General features: G+C 64.9%; 2 protein-coding genes across 2 annotated transcripts; one reads left to right on the top strand and one right to left on the bottom strand.

Annotated features, from left to right (window-relative positions):
• Positions 1-1,857: 1,857 nt before the first annotated feature.
• On the top strand, positions 1,858-2,817 carry TSSC4 (tumor suppressing subtransferable candidate 4; the record flags this gene model as incomplete). The annotated part of the gene is made up of 1 exon (XM_080701523.1): positions 1,858-2,817. One exon carries the CDS (start codon positions 1,858-1,860, stop codon positions 2,815-2,817), a length of 960 nt encoding a protein of 319 aa, XP_080557649.1.
• Positions 2,818-4,084: 1,267 nt separating this feature from the next.
• On the bottom strand, positions 4,085-18,736 carry TRPM5 (transient receptor potential cation channel subfamily M member 5; the record flags this gene model as incomplete). The annotated part of the gene is made up of 23 exons (XM_080693810.1): positions 4,085-4,504; positions 4,686-4,778; positions 5,038-5,110; positions 5,788-5,920; positions 6,057-6,238; positions 6,464-6,617; positions 8,935-9,109; positions 9,194-9,326; positions 9,444-9,562; positions 9,984-10,242; positions 10,327-10,419; positions 10,562-10,674; positions 11,020-11,165; positions 11,498-11,621; positions 11,705-12,250; positions 12,555-12,673; positions 13,755-13,857; positions 14,175-14,366; positions 14,501-14,565; positions 16,227-16,410; positions 16,947-17,113; positions 17,838-18,018; positions 18,626-18,736. The coding sequence occupies 23 exons, from the start codon at positions 18,734-18,736 to the stop codon at positions 4,085-4,087; spliced, it is 3,885 nt and encodes a 1,294-aa protein (XP_080549936.1).
• Positions 18,737-20,568: the final 1,832 nt, after the last annotated feature.

Genomic DNA, 20,568 nt, shown 5'->3' with positions numbered 1-20,568 from the left:
GAATTCTCTACAGAAGGTGCTGGGGCTGAGGCCACAGGGTCTACCCTCCTGGTGGCACAAGGATGGATGGGCACTTCAGGATCTCTCCTGGCCTGTCTAGATACCTGTAGGTATTCACTGGACCGGGCGGCTCAGCCTAAGCCATGACTCCAAGGGGCTGCAAGGGAAACCTTAAGCCGCTGCCCAGGAGCCCACCCAGCCCTCCAGGGTGAACGGAGGCTGTCTAGACTCTGCTGTCTGCGTGGCCCCCTACCCCCATCCAGGGCTGCTTCCCCCAGTCAGGGCTGTAAGATGGAAGACTGGCCTGACTGGCACTCGTCACCACTACAGCAGCCGCCTCGCAGGCTGCCTCCCCTCTGGGCCTCCTGCACTGGAGCGCAGCTAGGTCTCCACCTCCTCTCTATTTCTCCTGCGCTGTAAAGGAAACCTGGCCAAAGCTACTGCCTAATGGCCCGGGCGTCACCTTTGGTGTGGACTTCTGGGATGAAGCCCACGCAGTCCAGGTGAGGGTGTGGGGAGGGAGGAGAGAGTAGGTATCCCAAAGGTGCCCCGCAGGCCCGGGGGCAGAGGAACGGCGCGCTTGGCCTGTGTGTCCAGGCAGAGCCACACGGGTCCCTGGCTCCTGGTCTCCCAGTGGATGCTAGGAAGGCGTCCGAGACGGACGCCACAGGGTGTTCCCCGCGGGGGTCTGCCGGCCAAGGGCGATGTGTCCTGTCAAGTGGAGGACCTGGGACCTGGTCTGTGTCGGTGGGAGCTGACCGGCCACTTTCCGCGGACAGGCTGAGCCAGGCCGCCAGCGCCCAAGCCGGGCTGCTGTCAGAGGTGGACGTGGGGTCCGGGGTGCACCCCAGACCCGGGGGCGACCATGAGCCTCCGATACCCAGACCCAGAGAACGGCAGGAGCGCCCGGCCAGTCCGAGAGACGAGGACTCAGAACTAGGGGCTCCGGCACGCCGGGTTCCCTGAGAAAGAACTGCGTGGAGCAGGACCAGAAGCGACGGCCGCTTCCGGCCAGGCCCGGAAGTAAGGTTAGACCGGATCGGGTTTGCACCCGCCGGCGCGGTGACGCACTTCCTGCCGAGGCTGCCGCTATTCTTGTGGCTTCCGGCAGGCGGCGCTGGAGAAGCTTCTACGGACCGTAGCCCGGAGCATTGTGGGAATCGCAGCCGTGGCTCCGCCTTTTCCTTTTCGTCAATTCCGGGCCGGTTTCCGGCCCGCCCCAACGTAGCGAGCGCATTTAGGCGGCCTGTGCGCATGCGCACGCGCATCCCATCCCGGCGGGCCTCGGGGCGGAGGCCCTACGTCTTATGGGAAATGTAGTGTCTCGAGCGCGGAAGCCGCGGCGTGCGTGCGGCGAGGGACTCGGTTTCCCGGAGGGCCTCGCGCGGGCGGGCAGGGCCACGACCCGCGTCCAGCGGCTTCGGACGCGCGGTCCTGCCGGCGCTGGCCGAGAAGACGCGGCCACCGGGGGACACGCGTGGTGCCCGCAGCCTCCGGCCTCTGCCTGGCGAGTACTCCCGCCTGCTCCCAGCTGGACGCGCGGCGCGGCCCGGCGGCCTCTCGCTGCAGAGCCGCGCCCGCCCGGAGAGCGCGAAGCCCGTCCTCCGCCCGCCGGCGTCGGGCCCCTGCGTCCGGGTGCCGGCCGGGCGCTGGTTTGGAGGGTTCGCACCATGCCTGATGGTTGATTCTCTTTCTCTGCTCTCATCCAGTAAGCAGCACCGCCCTGCCAGGCTGAGCGCAGAGGCACACGGCTGGCAGGTGAGAGAGGGGCTTGGGGCTGGGCTGCGGGCCGGCGGGTCAGCGGAAGGGCTCGTTCTAAGCCGCACTTCGCAGTCCAGGTCAGCCAGGCGCGGACCCATGGCCGAGGCCGAGGCCGGGGCGGGCGAGGCCTCCCCTGGCTTGGAGTATGACACCCTGCCTTCCGACACCGTCTCCTTGAGCGACTCAGACTCGGATCTCAGCCTGCCGGGTGGCTCTGAAGTGGAAGCGCTGTCCCCGGAGGGCTTGCCTGGGGGAGGACTGGAGGACTCGGGCCCCGAAGACGCCCCCTCGCCGCCCGCGGGCCTCCCCGCTTCTGCAGAGGTGCAGCCATTTCTCCTTAGAGGTGTCAGCTCCACCTTCTCCCAGCGAAGCCACAGCATCTTCGACAGTCTGGAGGGGGCGGCTAAGCGGGTGCCGCCCTCCGCAGCCCAAAGCAACGGGAGTGACGGTGGCGGATTCAAGCGGCCCCCGGCGCCCCCAAGTCAGCCTCAGGCAGGGGGACTGGGTCCGGCCCGTGGCCGCTCTGACCCCCCGAGGGTGCCCCCTGTGCCTGACTACATAGCACACCCTGAGCGCTGGACCAAGTACAGCCTGGAGGATGTGGCCGAGTCCAGCGAGCAGAGCAATCAGGCCGCTGCCCTGGCCTTCCTGGGCTCCCGGAGCCAGGCAGCCTCCACCGACTACGTGCCCTCCTTCAACCAGGACCCCTCCAGCTGTGGGGAGGGAAGAGTCGTCTTCACCAAGCCTGTTCGAGCGGGTGAGGCCAGGCCTGAGAGGAAGAGGGCCCTGCAGAAGGGCCATGCGCCAGCTGTGGGCAGTGAGGGTCCCGTGGAGCTGGCCCACCTGGCAGGGCTTGGGAGCCCAGAGGCTGAGGAGTGCAGCGGTGCTGCCCAGGGGCCGCAGGAGGTGGGGACACTTTCAGGGGCTGTCCCCACTGGATCCTTGCCAGTCCCCCCAGGAGTGGAGACGGTTGGCTTCCATGGCAGCAAGAAGCGGAACAGAGAACATCTCCGCACCAGAGACAGTAGCCCTGGGGGCCCCGGGGCCGGAGTCTGAGGAGGCACCCTGCCTGCCCGCTTGCCCGCCCAGCCAGGGTGCCGGGGAACCGTCCTCTTGGGGAGGAAGCCCGTGGGCTGCCAGGTGTGGGCTCTGGACATCCTTCTCCAAAGCAGAGACCTCGTTGGAACCTCTGGTGCCCGGGGTGAGGGAGCCTGCTTTCCCGTGACTGTGGGGACAATAAAGGTTTTGGGTCTCCAGCTTCCACGTCTGTCTGGGCCTCATTCTCCCCAAAAGCTTCCTTGGCAGCCGCCCTCTGAAGCTCAGAGACTTTGGACCTATCTTGACCCTCCCCAGCGTAGCGTTGGCTGCTCTGAGGGGCTGCAGTTGAGTCCTGCGTTTGTCACTAGCGGATCTACCCAGAGGGACTTGGAACCCTCGGGCTCAGCCCACATCCCTGGTCCAGCCCAAGTCCTGGAAGGGCCTGGGTGGGCGGAGCCCATCAGCCTAGGCGTGTGGTGGCATGGGCCTTACAAGGAGGCCAGAGTGTGTGGAGGCCCTGGGGAGTGTGGCCTTGTGCCCCACCCAGCTGTGTGAGGATGGGCACATGACAGGTGTCCTAGGAGGGCTGCCAGGACACCTGGCTGCAGGCTCCTGCTGGTGCTGGAGGCCTCAGCACTAGTGACACTCCAGGTTGGCTCTGGGTGAGGGCCCTCCAAGGGTGCAGGGAAGGCAGACAAGTGGCCACATTGCCCTGGCAACTGGGCTCTGACTGCCCCCCCCCTGGTCCAGAGTTGCAGGTCCCCAGGGAAGGGAGGACCCTACCTGGCTGGCCACTTCCTCTGGTGGGCAGGTAGACCAGGAAGTCGGCCCCACCAACACAGGGCAGCCTGCCCTCAGGGGCTTCGCTGATGCTGGGACCTGGGGCCTCAGCCACCACTGGGGTCTAGTGTGATTGGCCAGGCTAGATGTGGTTTCCCGGCTCCTCTGAAGGTGAAGCAGCCTTGGACACCTGGCTTGGCCAGTCCTGGGGCCACTGCTAGGGATGTGCAGTGTGCACTGTGCCAACTCTGGGGACAGAGACGAGAGCTGGCCAGCTGACTTCTGGAGGGCCTTTTGGGTCTTAAAGGGCAGAAAGTGTGACCACTCGCATTTCAGAGATCAGTTTCTTAGGCAACACAGAGTGGGCCAGGCAGGCCCCAAGACCCAGCCTGGACAGCAGGTGCCCACCTCTTGCCCTGCCAGTGTTTGCCGGCTGGCCCTGGCGCCCCCTGCTGGGCAGGCGTCCCCAAACCGCTGCATCTCCAGGGGTTCCTGGAAGAGGACTTCACAGGGACACGTCCAGGAAGAGGTGGTCTGTGCCCAGGCGGGAGGGCTGCATCTCTCGGGCTCTGCTGGAGGGGACGGAGGGCGATGTGCTCCCGAGGCCCAGGGTGGCCAGTGAAGGGCCAGGCCTGGAGCCCAGGACGGTGGGCCGGCAGGGTGGCAGGCCAAGCCGTTCAGGTGTCTGAAGGTGGCTGGTCCGCCTCTGGATGTCCCCCGTCACCAGCAGGGGGCTGCTGGCTCCCGTGGTCACAGCGCCGAGAGCCTGCTGGGGAGAAAGGCCCTCCTCAGCTGCTGAGGCCGGCGGGCATCCACGGGACAGGCGTGGTAGCCTCCGAGTGCACCACCAGAGTGGTATGGGCTGCTGCTTGACCAGCCCTGGGGGAGACTGGGAGCCCAGAGCTGACCTGGTGTCCTCAGGACCCTGGGGGATGGGCCAGCAGGGCCCAGGGTACACCCCGGTAGGGCCAGCATTAGGCAGAACCTCAGGAATCTGAGGATGCCCAGACCTGGGGCCAGCCAAGGGTGTGAGAGGCCTCCAGAACGGGCGGGGACAACAGAGAGCTCTGTGTGGCCTGCCCCAGACCTGTTTGAGCCCAGCCCACCTCACCCCTCGCCCAGCCGCACTTACTCCAGGAGGCGCTGCCCGGGGCCAGCGTGTCAGCCATGGAGGACAGGAGCAGCGTGCAGTAGTTGACCTGAGGGGAACCGGGATGTAGGGAGGCCCCACATCCCCCCCGCCACAGGGCCCTTCCTGCACAGCTCCGGGGGCATGTGGCAGGAGCATGGCGCGGGGCCCTCCTGGGTCAGCAGGACCTGTTCTGGGGGGCTCACACCTCTGTAGCTCGCCTGTCCCGTCCACTCCCCTAGAGGCCCAGGTCCAGCCTATCAGTGTGGACGCAAGGTGCAGGGCTGCGGTCACCCCAGGAAAGCGGAGTGCTGGGTTTGCCAGCTTGCCTGTGACTCCAGATGCTTGATCCGCTTCTCTTGTTCCCTCAGCCCCCCAAGGTGCTGGGCGACCAAGTCCACCCTGTGGGAGCAAGGTGACCGCAGGCCATGAGCGCCTCACGCCCCCGTGGGGGCTGCCCACCCTCCCTGCCCGTCCCCCAGGCCTCGGGCAGAGGCTGATGCTTTGGCCCTTTCGTCCTCCCCTCTCTTCCTGGGCAGGGGTGCCCAGGACTTCTTGGCACTCGGCCAGTCTGTAACAGAGCATTTCTGTGCCCTCCCAGGGTGCTGGGGTCCTGTTCCTGCCCAGGTCACATCACCTAGCCAGAGGGGCGCAGGGAGAGACGCTCCGCCCCAGCTGCGAGGATGGGGGCTGGCCACTCTGGGTCTGGCAAGGAGGAAGGCGCCCCCAGCAGGGAGATGCCGGTCACTGGCCTATCCCCAACTGCAGGGCAGGCCGTCCCTGGCAGAGCCCCTCCCAGGAGCAGACCTGCCCTCTCGGCCGCGGTTTCCCCAGATCCTGGCGCTGGCAGCAGAGTGCCTCCCCCAGGTTTGAGGCGCTGAACCCCACCAGTGAAAAGGACAGAGGTCCCTGGAGGGCCGCACCTACCGCGCCTGGCGGCACTCTGCACACCCAGGTTGGCACTGGCGCCGCGGTTCAGGGCCGCGGCCCTCTGTTTCTCTGGGCAGCCCACGTGTGGGGGAACGGCAGGTGCCCAAGCTCCCAGCCGCCCACGGCCTCCGGGGCCCCGGCCGCCGCACCTGTGGGCCGTCTTGCGCAGCACCTCACCCTCGCTGTCCCGCCGCCTCTTCTCCACGTTGCTGAGGAAGTTCTCCTTCTGAACGGCCTCCCAGGTAAGGATCTTCTGGTCCAGGGGGTCGGGCAGGTCTCTCTCTGAGGGAGGGGGAGGCAGGGAGCTTGCCAGGGCTGCTGGGCCTCCCGGGCACTGCCCAGCCTCGGGGTGCCAGGGCCCCAGCCTGCGCATCTCCCCCGCCGCCGTCGGGTGGGCGGCGCCCAAGGGCAGCCTCACCCAGGTGCTCCCGCTTCTGCTGGGCGGCCTTGCCCAAGGCCCGCTTGAGCAGCAGGCCCAGGTGGCTGAGGAGGATGAAGGGCGGGGCCAGGGCGGGGCGGCCGTGGTATTCCACGATGAGGTGGTAGCGCTGGAACTTCCAGAACATGTCTGCGTTGCCCTGCACCACCTGGAACGTGTAGCTGCAGGGACACACGGGAGCCCGCCCGTCGGCCTCTGCTGCCAGCTGCAGGCTGGGCCCGAAGGAACCCTTTCAGTCCCGAGAGCCCGCCCTTCCAGGGCCGCGGCCGCTCCCCGGGCCCAGGCCTGTCCACACGCACGGGGCCCCACACCCGGGGGCCTGGCCAGCGAGGAGCAGGACTCGGGCGCTCCCCTGCCTGGCGCCCATCCCCAGGACCGCCAGGCACCTGAACATGGCGATGAGCAGGTTCATTAGCAGCACGTTGGTGACCAGCAGGAAGATGACCAACAGGAGGATGACCAGCCAGTTGGCGTAGAGGTTGGGGCAGGAGGCCGAGTTCTGCAGCAGCAGGGGGTGGACGGAGCAGTTCACCCGGGCTTCTGAAAGACCAGGCACCTTCAGACTGGGCGGCTTGGTGTTGGCAGGTGTTGGCCAGGGCCCCACCACCCTGGCTTGCCCAGGTCCACCCGAGGTGGGCAGCCCACCCCCACTGGGTCTCCACCAGGGCCCCACATGCACAGCCAGGATCCTCTGGGCCACAGGAAGCAGACGGAAAAACACAGGCCCCGTTTCCGCTGTCTTTGTACGGACCCTCCGCCCCAGCTACAGAAGGCTCCCTGCGCTCATCACAGCTCTGAGCTGGGCCAGCTGCGGCCTTTCAAGATCAACCCATTCTGGCCTCTGCTCTGAAGAACATTCTCTGGGCAGTGGTCTGAGTTCCACCAGCCTCAGTATCCCCAAGGGCCCCGGCGCCCGGCTCTCCCTTGAAGCTGGCCTGCAGGGCAGGAGGAAGTCAGGTGAGCACCCCACTCCTCAACCTCCCCTCTTTCTGGAGGGAATTCTGGCCCCATGACCAGCCCCCACCTCCCCCGGCTGTGCCAGGGTTCAGCCCCATGTCTCTGTGTGTGCGAGCCTGTGTGCCTGCCTATGAGCACACGGTGTCCTCCTGAGCTTTCTAGCGTGTTCCTGCGCCTGCCATTGGAGCTTTGTGCTGTGATGGGCCCCAGGCCACCGTGGGGTGGGCCTCTGGGGGTGTCTGACTCTTGAGGTCCGCCTGTGTGTACCCGGTCCCCGTGTCCCCCTCGCTGGGGCGAATTCCTGCCTTGTCGTCTGGAGTGAGTTACTGCCACAGGTCGGCCCCTGTGTGAATTATTGAGTGTCGTGTGGAGGGGGTGCCGCAGTCAGAGTGCCAGACCCCATCCTGCCCCGCCTCTGCCGCCCTGGCAGCCCCCAGCCCATGAATCTGGTGCTGGGGCTGATTCATGACCCTCCGCCCTCCTCTTGGCGCCTGGGAGAGGTGGCCGAGCCAGGGTTTGTGAAGCCGTAAATCTGTCCGAAAGAGGCGGCTTGGAGGTAACAAGACCCCGCACCCTCCCTGAGATTTGAGAAGGCGCCACCAGGCCAGGATGGAAACTAAATTGCCCCCAGGCCCCCAAGTCCTGGGGGAGAGCCAGCTGGTGGTGTGTGGAGGGCCCGCCGGCCTTCGCTCTCATAACTCCAGCCCAGGGCCCAGGGGTCGTGTTGGAGACTCACGGGCAGCACGAGTGGGTGTTGAACCTGGAGGCCCAGAGAGGGCAGAGGGTGTGGGCGAGGGCACCAGGAGCCCTGGCCACGGAGCTGGCGAGCCACCCTAGGCTTCGCACCCCGCCTGCCCAGGTGGTGCCCGCCAGGGCGGAGGGCATTGGGCCAGGCCTGTCCCCTGTATGGCCAGGATGATGGACAGACATACGTACAGCTCCTGGGCAAAGGGAACCCCACCCTGCCCTGGCCCCATGTCCACCCCGCTCTGCCGCCCCAGGGGCCCTCTGGAGCCGTACGGGGAGGCACGGGGCAGAGGGCAGGCAGGCCTGGTTAAACTAATGGCGTGGAAACCAATCCCCGAGAAGGAGCAAACAGCAAGGGCACGGGTGGCAGGCTGAGAAGACAGACCCAGGAAACGGGCCGTGGCGCAGCCAGTAGGAGGCAGCTGCCAGCCCGCACCGCTGGGGCCTGGTTTTCCTCCTGTCTCGCCGTCACCCTTGACAAACAGTCTTCGCATGCACGTCCTGCTTGCCGGCCTGGCTCCTCGGCGGCCTTCCCCACGGAGGGGCAGGGCAGGCCTCCACCACCCGGGATGGGCACATGGCCAGAGTGGCCCCCAGCCCTCTGACACCAACCTGAGATGCGCCCCCGCCCCCGTGCCCTGCTCTGGCCGCCTGCTCAAGGGGCTGGGCTCCACATTGCGCTGGATGCCTGCCAGCCTGGGGCCTGCGCCGGGCTGACCCCTGCCTCTGCTCCCTTTCCATCTGTGGCCACAAGACCCACAGCCGAGGGGCTCCCCTCACTGCACCCACACACCACGAGCAGACCCCCCGAGTCTCCACAGCCCCCAGTACAGGCCTAGGGCTATGCCAGGGCAGGCCGCGTGGCCAATGACAGCCATGGAGGTGGACCCCCAGGAGGGCTGAGGGCAAGGGGCTGTCAAGGCAGCCTGGTGGCACTGTGTCCCGTGGTGCCTGCCCACCCCTCTGCCCCTCGCAGAGGTCAGCCTGGAACCTGTGGTCTCCCTGCCTTGCTGGGGCCTGTGCCTCAGGGGGCACAGGGATCCCCTTAGCCCGCTCCAGGCTCTCAGGACGCAGTGGGCCCCTGAGGTGTCCCTGGGCTGCACCCCAGCAGGACCTGGCCCACCCCTCAGCCACCCCGCCTGGCTGTGCGCACTGTCAATCTCGTCCAGGGGAATCTGCCCGAAAATCTGCAGGTAGGGTCGGTAGAGCACACGGCGGAGGATCCACTCCAGGCGGCCGTCCTGGGGGTGCAGCAGGGCCTGCGTGGTCACGCCGTAGGCCACCAGCCACACGCTCAGGAAGAAAAGGAAGAAGAAGACGTCTTTCATCTTGTGGGGAGAGAGGGAGTTGTGTCAGCGGCCACCTGGTGGGCACAGGGGGGCTCACCCCGCCGGGGCGGGGTCCCGGCTCACCATCCGCTCCACAATGATGATCTTGGGGCCCAGCTGCTTGTGGATGGCAAAGATGTGGATGAGCCGCAGCGTGAACACCATGAAGTCGATGGCCAGGACGGTGCGGCCGGCTTCGAACGCCCAGGGCAGCACCCTGCGGGGGGCGCGGCTAGGTGGGGCTGCTGGGACCAGAGCGGGGAAGACGCCTCCCCAAGGCAGCCTCAGCAGCTCCAAGGAGACGTGCACACATCGCCTCCCCCGGGCCACAGACCTGCAGGTGACGCCGACGGTGAACAGGAAGATGGCCACCATGTCACACTTGTTCCAGTTGTCTTCCACGTACAGAGTAAACTTCTTCACCAGGTGTGTGTCCTCGTCTGTGAAGAAGCCCTGGCAGAGGGAGACAGGCTGGTGGTAAACGCCAGGCCCGCACAGCCCCGCCTGGACCAGGCTGGGATCCGCAGAGTCAGGGCTCTGTCCACCGTGAGGCCCAGGGCTCTCTGCGCCCAGGACCCACGCTGTGGCTGGGGCTGAAGACCATCCAAAGCCCGAGGACAAAACCCGAAATCAGATTGGCCTGGGAGCCAGGGCTGCCCGTGGCCAGAGCCCAACGTCAGCTTATAGCGGGTGTCCAGACTCGGGCGGTGACCCAGGTTCAGACTCAGGCCGTGGCACTGCTGGGTCTGGGCTCAGGGCCCTGGGAAGACCACAGGCCGCGCCGCTCCGGTTCTGCAGATGGGGAGCCCAGGCCCAGGGCACGACCCACCCAAGGTAGCCCCCCGAGGGACCCGGGGCCGCCCGGGCCACCGACCTGCCGGATCTCCTCCAGCACCAGTGTGAAGACCCAGAAGTAGAGGGTGACCTCGGGGCCCGTTGGCCCCTGGGGGGGCGGTCTGAAGTCCACCAGCAGCACGTAGGTGAACAGGAAGAGGAACGCAAAGTACATGACCACGTTCCCCAGGAACACCGTCACCGGCGCACCCCAGAACTTGCGCCAGCGCATGAGCAGGAAGGCGGCGCGCGGGCCTCGGCCTCCTGGCTCCCCCGGCGCCTCCACGGCCTCCTTCACCCTGTGCCGGGCAGAGGCGGCCACTGTGGGAAGCCCACCTCGGCCTGGCGGGGTCTGGCCCCCCGCCGCCACCCACCGCCCTTACTGGCCGCCCGGGCTGCACAGCAGGCTCCTCTCCGTGTCCAGGCCGTCCAGCTCCTGCAGGTCCTCCAGGCCTGTCTTCAGTGGAGGCTCCTTACTGTGGCACAGAGGGACAGCACCTGCTTGGCCCAAGCACTGGCCAGCAAATGCTGTGCGGGGCTGTGAGCAGGACAAGGCCAGCGTGCCCGCTGAACACAGGGCTGGGGGGCGCTGGCACTGGCTCCCTCACCCCGACTCACCTGAAGGTGATGAGGTTGGTGTAGATGAGGGCGGGGCAGGTGAAGGCACCCAGCAGCCTCAGGATGGACGTGCCGGTTGCCATGTCCCCCCACCAGATCTTGGTCAGGAAGGCCTGGAATAAAGACACGCCTGTGCCCTGGGCCAGGGACGGCCTTCCGCAGACGCCTGGCAAACGCCAACTGCGCTTCAAGGCTCCCGGAACCCTGAACCGGAGGGAAGCCAGCAGGCAGGAGACCCTTGGCGCACACACAGATTTTGTGGCTGTTGTACAAACTCAACAGGGGGACAGTGAGGCGGGGAAGCCATCCCAGGCCAGGGCTGCGCCTGACAGAGGGAGAGGGGCCTGGTCACCCTGCCCGGCCATTCCTGAAAGGCTGAGCCCCGGGGAAGGGCTGGAAGCTGGGAACCAACTGGGAAACTCGTTGCCCTAGCGCAGCCCGCCGAGGCCGCCGCTCACCTGCACGCCGTCGTGGGCGAAGAAGGCCTTAGCGTCGGCCTCCGTGGCCAGGTGCAGGCAGGTGGTGCGGCTCCAGCTGTGGTTCCGGCGCACCAGGAGGGCGAAGGCGCGGTCCTCGCTGTTGCTGTAGCACTCAGAGAAGAGGTCTGCCCGGTGGGGCCCGGGCTGCTGGGGGCCGTTGATGTCCCGCACCCGCCCCTGTCCTAGCCTCTGGCCTTCTCTGGCCTGCCCCTTCCCTCGACAGGAGAGCGGGGTCTCTGCCTCCCATGTCCTCCACCCTGAAGCAGAGTTGTCCCAGGGGCCCTGTCATCTCCGCCATGCGCCCTCCAGTTTGGGATTTTACAGCCGATCTCTCCCGGGAAGAGTTATCCCCTGGCCTGTCCTACGGGGAGGAGAACCCAGGCCCCTGCTCCTGGCCCTCCAGCTCCTTCTCTCCCCACGGCCCGGCCGGCCGGCCTGCCTGCCTGTGGTCACTCACCCAGGGCCAGCTGCTCATACTTGGCCTCCCGCATGGTGCGGGCTACCTCGGCCTCTGTCTCCAGGTGGGACATTTCCTTCAGGATTTTGCAGGCCGCTAGAGCGGCTGCCACGCCCTCCTGGCCCTGGAAGACAGGGCCTCAGGCAGCAGTCCGCCTCCCCTTGCCCTCCCGTGGCCCCTTGCCCATGAACCTCAGGCCCAGCTCACCATGGCCCAGAAGTAGGTGGCCATCTCGTGGCGGTTCTGCAGCACGGCCCACAGGAACAGGTCCCTCCAGGGGTCCTCGCTCCTCTGGCTGAGGTCCAGCAGCCACTTTTGGCCCAGGGGTCTCTTGGCTGGCCCCCTCTCCTGGAGGACGTGGGTGTCAGCCTCCAGCCCTGGCCCGGGCTGGCCCCAGCTGGCCGCCCTCCTCCGGCAGGCCGCCCGGCTGTCCTGGTAGAGGCCGCGGCAGGCATCCTGCAGGAAGTCTTTGAGCACACGAGACACCTCCTGCAGGGAGAAGGCAGGCGACCCCGCGGGATGCTCGCGGGCCTGCTGGGCGCCCAGGCCGGCCAGCGTCAGCCGGCCCTCCTCGTGCTTGCGCTGCAGGAGGTTGAAGAGCAGGCTCTTGGGGGACACGGAGCGGTAGAGCTGCTGCAGCCGCCCGTAGGTCAGGAAGTCGGCCATGTTGGCGCCGCTGTCCACAAACAGGCGCACGAACTCGGGCTTGTCGTTCACAAGGGCGTCCATCAGCACCTCCTCCAGGTCACAGGACTGGACTCGCCGGGAAGGGGGGCAGGGACAGTGGGTGTGAGGGCAGAGGGGCCCCAGGCTGTCCCCCAGGGCTCAGGACACCGGGACCTGAAGGGACCCCAGTGTGCTGCTGGACACCAAGGAAGGGCATCATGACCCCTGCACTCGGGGCTGGCCACACCCCAGTTAATCCAGCCTGAGCTTCCAGGGGGCTTGTCCTACCCTTTAACCAGGGCGACAGCTGGACCAGGCGGGCTGCTCCTCGCCCACATAGTCCCTGCCCGCGTGGCGGGAAGCGGGGCGCCGCAGGCACGCCGGGGTGTACCTTCCACTCCACGTCCCCACTGAAGATCTCGCTCTTGGCGATGTCCACGCGGTCCCAGGCCACGGCCAGCTTGAGCTCATCCAGGTAGTCCTGGGCCTCTTGGCTATGGCTCTTGCAGGCTGCGGGGAGACCGGGATCCGGGGATGGGAGTGAAGGCCCATGGCACCCAGGGCGCAGGAACTGGGATTTGGGGGGCCTTGTGGGGGAATGCCCGGCACTGTGGGGACCCGGAGCTGGCGGGACCAGATGCAGCGCAGCAGAGGGACCCTCCTGCTGTTGGCCTCCGATGAGCTCCAGGCCTGGAGATGCCTCCGGGCACTGAGGGTCCAAGCCCCTTCCTGTGGCCTCCGATGAGCTCCAGGCCTGGAGATGCCTCTGGGCACTGAGGGTCCAAGCCCCCTTTCTGTGGCCTCCGATGAGCTCCAGGCCTGGAGATGCCTCCGGGCACTGAGGGTCCAAGCCCCCTTCCTGTGGACGGGAAGCACTTCCCACAGGGCTGCTTTTCTTCAGGGGAAGGACTGGCATGGCCTACGGGGGCCTTGGTCATCACCAGACCTGTGACTTAAGGCACCAGGCCTTCGTCACCACTCCAAACCTAGGTGCATTCTACCTCCGAGTGACACCCCCAGACATTTTTTATTCTTTATTTTTATTTAATTTTTGCAGATCTAGGGATGGAACACAGGGGCATTCTACTTCTGAGCAACACTCCCAGCTCTGTTTTTTTTATTCTTTATTTTGAAACAGGGTCTCACTGAGTTGCAAAGGGCCTCACTAAGTAGCTGAGGCTGTCTGTGAACCGCGATCCTCCGGTCTCAGCCTCCTGAATGCTGGGATTACACGCGTGTGCCACCACGCCCGGCTCTATTTTATTCCCTATTTGGAAACTGTAGGTTGCTGAGAGCCGCGCTGAGCTGCTGAGGCTGGCTTTGAACCTGTGGTCCTCCTGTCTTGGCTTCCCAAATACTGGATTACAAGCGTGCACCACCACACTCAGCTTAAATATCTTTTAAAGTGTGTGTGTGTGTGTGTGTGTGTGTGTGTGTGTGTGTGATAACTCTTCCTAATACAGAGTACCTCACAACTCTCTGCCGTCCTTCTCACCCAGGAAGGTCAGGCAGGTGTAAATCCTGGACGCTGTGAGGCTGCCAAACCCCAGGGAGCTCCAGGCACAGCGAGGATGTGTCCCGTCCCGCTCACCTTTCACCAGCGCTTTGAGGATGACAGTGTCCAGGTCCTCGGAGCCCTCCTGCTCGAAGTCATACACGGTAAGCAGGTGCCGGTGTGCACTGATGTTCTGCAGCTGAGGAGAAGCCCCAAGGGCGCCGTGGCAGGGCAGGTGCAGTGGGCACAAGCCCGGCGGTGTCCTCAGATGGGTGAACGTGTGCCCAACTCCCTCTAGACCTGGCACAGGCCCACCCACAGCCCCAGGGGCTAGCTATCAAGGCCCTCCGCCCCAGGAAGGCCTGAAGCAGGAGACACCCTGGGATCCTGGCGGTGGAGGGGGTAGGTCGGCACAGGTAGGAAGAGAGGCTGCCAAGACCGAGAACCAGCCCAGGAGGAGGGCTTGGGAGAGCAGAGGAGGAAGATCAGTCCTCCCGGGTCCCGAGCAGCACCCACCAGCGTGGTCCAGTGCATGATGGCATCCCAGGAGAAGTGCTCACTGGGGAACTTCTCTCGGAACAGCTTCTCGGCCACCTGGGGCACCAGGAGGTGGGGCTGGTTCACCAGGGCAGTAAGCACATCAGCGATGCCCCCCGAGCCTGCCAGGATCAGCCACGGGGTGGCATGCTCCACGGCCCTGGAAATCCTCTGCGTGGGAAGGGGTGGAGTGGACCACGGGTCAGCCCGAGGGATGCACATGGGGCACCCTGCATTCCTCCTGGGCTGGTGACATCCCGGGACTCTGGACAGCCAGGCCCCTCTCCCTCCCCCGCCTTACTTACCTCCAGTGTGCTGGGGTCTCCATTAACCAACAGGCAGAGCACAGGTATCTCGATGCTGCTGGTGCCTGCAGAGAGCCGCCCGTGAGGTCCCTCCAGGTGCCCAGCGGGGCCAGGCAGGGACCCTCCTTGTGGGCCGGGGAGACCACCCAGACTCAGACTTCAGCAGCCACCACATTTCTGGGCACTCGGGTCAAAGGCTTTTTCTTTCTTTCTTTTCTTTTTCTCTCTTTCTTTCTTTCTTTCTTTCTTTCTTTTTTATGCAGTTCTGGGAACGGAACCCAGGGGCATTGTACACCCCCAGCCCTTTTTTTAGTCTTTTTATTCATTTATTATTTATTTATTTTTTCTTTCTTTCTTTTTTTTTTTTTTTTTTTGCGGTACTAGTGATGGAACCCAGGAGCATTCTACCTCCGAGCTACATCTCAGTCCTATTTTTTAATTCTTTATTTTTTGAAACAGGGTCTCACTGAGTTGCAAAGGGCCTCGCTAAGTAGCTGAGGCTGTCTGCAAACCGTGATCCTCCTGTCTCAGTCTCCCGAATGCTGGGATTGCAAGCGTGCGCCCCCACGCCCGGCTGTCGAAGGGCTTTTTCTAATGAAGGGCTGGCTTCGGGTCATATTAGACTCCCAGGACCAGGATTCCAATTCTACACCCGAGCTGTCCAAGCAGTCTCCTCTGTGGCCAGAGCCAGGGTGCGGCCATTAAACATCAAGTTGACCAGGGGCCCCGCTAGATGCCAAGAGCGGCCTCTCCTCCAGCCTTTTGCAGGTCTGGAGATGGAACCCAGGGGCATTTGACCTCCGTGCTACACTCCCTGCCCTATTTTTTATTCTTTATTTTAAAACCAGGTCTCACTGAGTTGCAGAGGGCCTCACTAAGTAGCTGAGGCTGTCCACAAACCGCGATCCTCCAGGTCTCAGCCTCCCGAATGCTGGGATTACAAACGTGTGCCACCATGCCCGGCTTTTATTCTTTATTTTGAAGCAGGGCTCACTAAGTTGCAGAGGGCCTCACTATATAGCTGAGACTATCTGCGAACCACGATCCTCGGCCTCCCACATTCTAGGATTATACGCATGCGCCACCACACTCAGCTAAAGGCGTCTCTTGAGTGAACTGCGAGGGCAAACCCGGGCTGGCCATGCTGCCTGGACCTGTTGGGGTGAAGTCGAGGAGCCCGGCGTGGACAGCGTTAGACACGCTTTGTATGGCCCCTGGGGAAGCATGTTGAGTTGACCTCACCAGGGAAGTGCATTTTGTTTACTAATAGTTTGTATGGCTCACACACACTGTAAACAATTATATCTTTTGTTTATCAATATTGCTCACACGCCAGTATTTCCCCAGCACATCCGGCTTTCAAGCCCAGCCTGCAACTGGCCAAGGTGAAGTCTGTAGCTCACTCTATGCTGCCCCCTGGTGGTAGCCTGCCTTATAGCCAGAGGAGAGAAGTGGGCCTCTAGGAATTTAGACCTCTTTTTGCATCTCAAAGCCCTAAACCCACAGCCAGGGACCACAGGGAGAGTTTCGCAGAGATGAACCTGCAACTGCCTGCCACCTGGCGGGACGTCACCGCCTGGCGGAGGGCCCTCTGCTACCCCTGCCCACAGCGCCTTCTCCCAGGCCTCAGCCGTCTCCATACTGGGCAAGCTGGGGCCTCTTGCCTGGAGGCCCTTCCCGGCCCCCCCTCCCCCTCTCCGCCAGGTCCCTGGACCCCGGGCCTCACCCCCGTAGCCCGTCCTCTGCTGTGAGATGTGCTTCTCCAGCCTCAGACGCAGCTCCGCCAGCCCGTCCCTCTTCCCTGGCTCGCCCAGCTCCACCAAGACGAAGTGGGAGAGATTGCTGTCCAGGGGGCAGAGGGGGCCCTGGCCGCCACTGTCTTCTGCCGGGTAGTGGATGGGGACGTCCTCCTGTGCCATGGGAGACCAGGCAGAGTCCTCAGGAGGCAGCTCCAGCCTCCATTGCTGGACCTCCATTGCTGGGCCTCCCTTCCCTGTCAGAACCGGGAAAGGCTTTGGCCAGGACCTCATGCAGGGAGAGAGGCTGGGATGCGGGGCCAGGGGCCCTGGACAGACAGAGCCACGGAGACGGCCAGGGCTGCAGAGCTCCTCCTTCTGGACTCTTTTGGGCCGGAGTCCAGACCTCACCGGGGCTGCCTGGGCCTCTGCTTGGCCATGTGTTAGACAGACATGGGGGATGTGAGTGAGGCCAGCAAGCAAGGGCCACTTGCCCAGGGCGTGGGGTTGGTGGTCCTGAGAACCCAGTCCACAACCAGCAGGGTGTGCCCCTCCCCGAGCGATGCTGCCACCTGCTGGCACAGGCCGGCCCTGCAGCCGCTTTTCCCACCATGGTCCAAACCCCTGGCGGCTCCCGTTGCTCCCAGGGGCCCCTGAGGATGGGGCTGGCCTGTCTACTGCCCCCAGCCCCCCAGCCCACGGAGGCCCACCTGGACCTGGTCCAGGAGCTGACGGTGCAGGACGCGGCCCAGCGAGGCCATGCCAATGGCCACCACGCGGACCTTGGTGGACGTGCTGGCCAGCGAGTGGTCACGCACAGCCTGGCCAACGTGCCGGGCCAGGCCCACACGAAGGGCACTGGTCAGGATCCAGGCACCTACAGGGGTGGGGTGACGGTGGCTCACTACACCATGCGGCCCTGGGTCCTCCCTAGCTGGGCTGCTCAGGTCCACCTGGCTGACCCTGAGCCCTTGACCCAACCCAAAGCCAATGGCCTGGGAACCAGGGTCAGGGTGCTGGGGAATGCTTGGAGGCACTGGTAGGGAAACTGAGGCCCAGGGAGGAAGAGGCACGCTGCAGCTCGAGCTGCCTGGGCCAGAGCGGGGGTCCCCAGCCTGGGGAAGGGGCACCTTCCCTCTTTGCTAGTCCCATAGGGCTGTGCCAGGGAGTCCCCGCCCTCCTGTGCTAAGCTCGCCCTGGACAATCTTTCTTTTTTTCTTTTTTGCTACAATAATTTCTGCAGCCAGGGATCAGCCCCCTGCCCCTCAAATCCTCCTACTGGGTTTTCTGGAGGCAGAGCTGGGCTCAAAATGAAGCCCAGGAACTTGACTCTGACCCCAGGTAGCCAGCCAGGCACTCCCCAGGGAGGCCGGGGCAATGGGCCGCGCCCCTGCACCTGGGGCTGGCACAGGCAGGGGCCTGCGAGGGGAGGGACCAGTTCTGGGGAGGATGGGCCTCTGCCACAGTGGGACCTCCGCCTCCCACCATGAACTGCTCCTGCACCAGCCCCGACACCCCCGGGCAGGTGGGTAGGAGATGTTGGGGACGGCGCGAGGGCAGTGTGGGGACGGTGAGTGGACAGGGCCACTGAGGCAGGTCACCTGTGCTCTGAGCCGCCCTCACCAGCCCCTTGCGCAGGACATCCCGCAGCCAGGGCTTCATGGCGAAAGGCCGCTCCTCGCCCACCAGCGACACCACCAGGTTGGGGGCCGGCAGGTGCCACTCGGTCAGCAACAGGTTGAAGAGGACGGAGGGGGCCACGCCGCTCGGCACCTTCACAAACTATGGGGAGGATGCTGGGGCTGGGGGGAGGCCTGGAGGGCTGGGGAGCCATGGGAAGATGCTGGGGCTTGGGGGAGACTTGGGATGGGGAGCACTGGGGTGCTGGGGAGGTACAGGGAGGGCCTGGGGAGCAGGCATGGAGGACACTGGGCTCAGGGGAGGCTTGGGGGGCATTGGCTGGGGAGGCTTGGGGGGCACTGGAGGCTGGGGAGGAATAGGAGAGGGGGAGGGTGCTAGGGCTTAAGGTGCAGGAAATTGTGGGCCCAGGGGTGCTCTGGGATCAGAGTGCAAGGGCCGCTGGGCATCCAGGAGGCCTGCACAGCAGGGAGCAGGGACAGGAGAGAGAGGCCCTGAGGCCCTGCAGGGCAGGGCAGGTCCTGCCTGGGTCCTTTCTGGCCAGGCTTCCTCCTGGCTGAGCCCAGGCCTGGGCTGGGGAGGGGTCCTGGACTCACTCACCCCATGCTTCCCCAACAGCTCAGAGGGCCGCGGGGAGTCCTAGGGACTGCTGGGGCCGCGAGGGGCAGCCTCTGGGCACATGAGCCTGGGTGCTCAGCTCCCAGGAGGACGCGGGGCTCGGGGTCCAGCCCCCAGGCCTGGGCCTTCCTACCTTGCTCCGCTTCTTCCCGGACCCTCCGAAGTCGACCTCACCCCGGCACAGGCCTTGGCCATCTCCACAGTTCCGGGGGCTGCCAGGACAGCAGCCCTGGGCAGTCTGCATGATGGCCTCCCTGTGGGGACACAGCGATGTCCCCAGGGGAACGCTCTGCTCCTGCGCTCACAGGAGAAGCTCCCTCTTCAGCCGACACGCCAGCAGAGACTTGGGGACCCGCAGAGAGACCCCTGCCCCAGCAGCCTTCCCCCAGCCAGCAACTCTCTGAGCCCTCCTCCTCCACAGGGCTGGGTCAGGTGAGGAAGGGGCGGGGAGGGCGTCCTGCTGCTCCTCCCACCCCAGGCTTCTGGGCATAGCTGCCCTTTTCTGGAGGCTCTTTTTTGGGGCTGTCCTGGAAACCCCAAAAACTTATTGGAGGACTTGCTGTTTTCCAACAGTGCGCCCCACCCCACCCCACACAGCCCCAGGAGCCTTGGGTGCTCCTGGGTGGGCAGGTGGAGGAGGATGGCTCCCTGCCCTCCTGGAACCAGGTGCCCAGCCAGAGGGAAAGCACAGGGCTCCTGAGGACTCACCCCAGGTGGGAGCGCCCCCAGGGCTCCCTAGAACCTCTCCCACCTGGACTGCCCCACGTCCCACTGAGCAATCTCCTGATTTGCAGGAGCTACCCCAGGCACCCTGGGTACTGAGGGCCCTTGGGAAGCCCGTGTCTCTCAGAGGGGCCACCCCTGTGTGGTGGGGAAGGGGCTGAGGGAGAGTGACTTCAGATGCAACAGGGATGCGTCCTGCCTCCAGGGGTTGGCCTCCTGTGGGGCTGAGGCCGAACTCCTCCTCTGTGCCTGGTCCCCCAAAGATGTATCCCAGCCCTAATCTCCAGTTGCTGTGACTGCGGCCTTTTCTGGAAATAAGGTCTCGCAGAGGTGATTGTGGCCTCAGGGTGAGGCCACACATGCGGGGCAGGTCCTCTCGCCAGAACTGGTATCCTTAGAAAGCGGGGAATTTTCTTTGGTACTAGCAATCAAACGCTGGGCATTCTACCACTGAGCGATGCCCCCCCCCCAAGCCCATTTTATTTTTTATTCTGAAACAGGGTCTCACTGTCACTGAGGCTCTCGGTAAGTTGCTGGAGCAGCTCTCAAACCTGTGCTCCTCCTCTCAGCCTCTCAAGCACTGGGAGGCCACGTGGACAGAGGCAGAGCTTGGGGAGATGCAGCCACAAGCCAAGGGATGCCGGAGCCCCAGAAGCTGGAGGGGCAGGAGGAGCCCCCCCCCCCCCCCGAAGCCCCAGGAGAACGCAGTCTACAGGCATCTTAGAATGACAGCTTAGGACTCCAGCGTCCCAGCCTGTGAGAGTAAGTGCCTGTCGCATTAAGCTGCCCAGGTTGCGGTCACCCCTGTGGCCTCTGACCCAGGTGGGCTCTGGGGCCTGCGGTCTTCTGCTCTCCAGCCGGCTGGGTGGCCGCAGGCAGCCCCTCTGCTGTGCCAGGCCGGGAGGCGCGCCGAGCTCACCCTGCCCTGCTGGCCTCAGTCCCGGGGGATGCAAATCCTTCCCCATGGCCCACTCCCAGAAGGAACTTGGCACCCAGGGCCCGCAGAAGGCAGGATTTGCATGCAGCCTCCCCAGCTGGCAGAGCAGCCTGACGGTTTTCATACTAAAGCCAGGGTAGGGGGACGAGGCCTGGCCAGGGCAGCCATGGGTGTCCACAGCTGGGGCAGAGCCCACAGGCTGGAGGGCCGATACCGCAGGAATGGGCTGGGCAGTGCCGAAGGGAGAGACCAAACCGAGGCGCAGGCCACGCTCCCTGCTGCCTCCTCCAGGCCTGGGGCCAGGCATCAGGGCTGCTGGCCACGTCACCCAGCCTGTCCCTCCGTGGCCATATGGCCATCCCTTTCCTTTTCTTGTAAGGACACCAGTTACTGGGCTTGGGCCCCATCTTCCCTCG

The sequence above is a fragment of the Muscardinus avellanarius genome (assembly GCF_963383645.1).
Source record: "Muscardinus avellanarius genome assembly, chromosome: 1".
Lineage (NCBI taxonomy): Eukaryota > Metazoa > Chordata > Mammalia > Rodentia > Gliridae > Muscardinus > Muscardinus avellanarius.
Note: the sequence above shows the minus strand (reverse complement) of the source record. Positions and strands in the feature narration are given on the sequence as shown.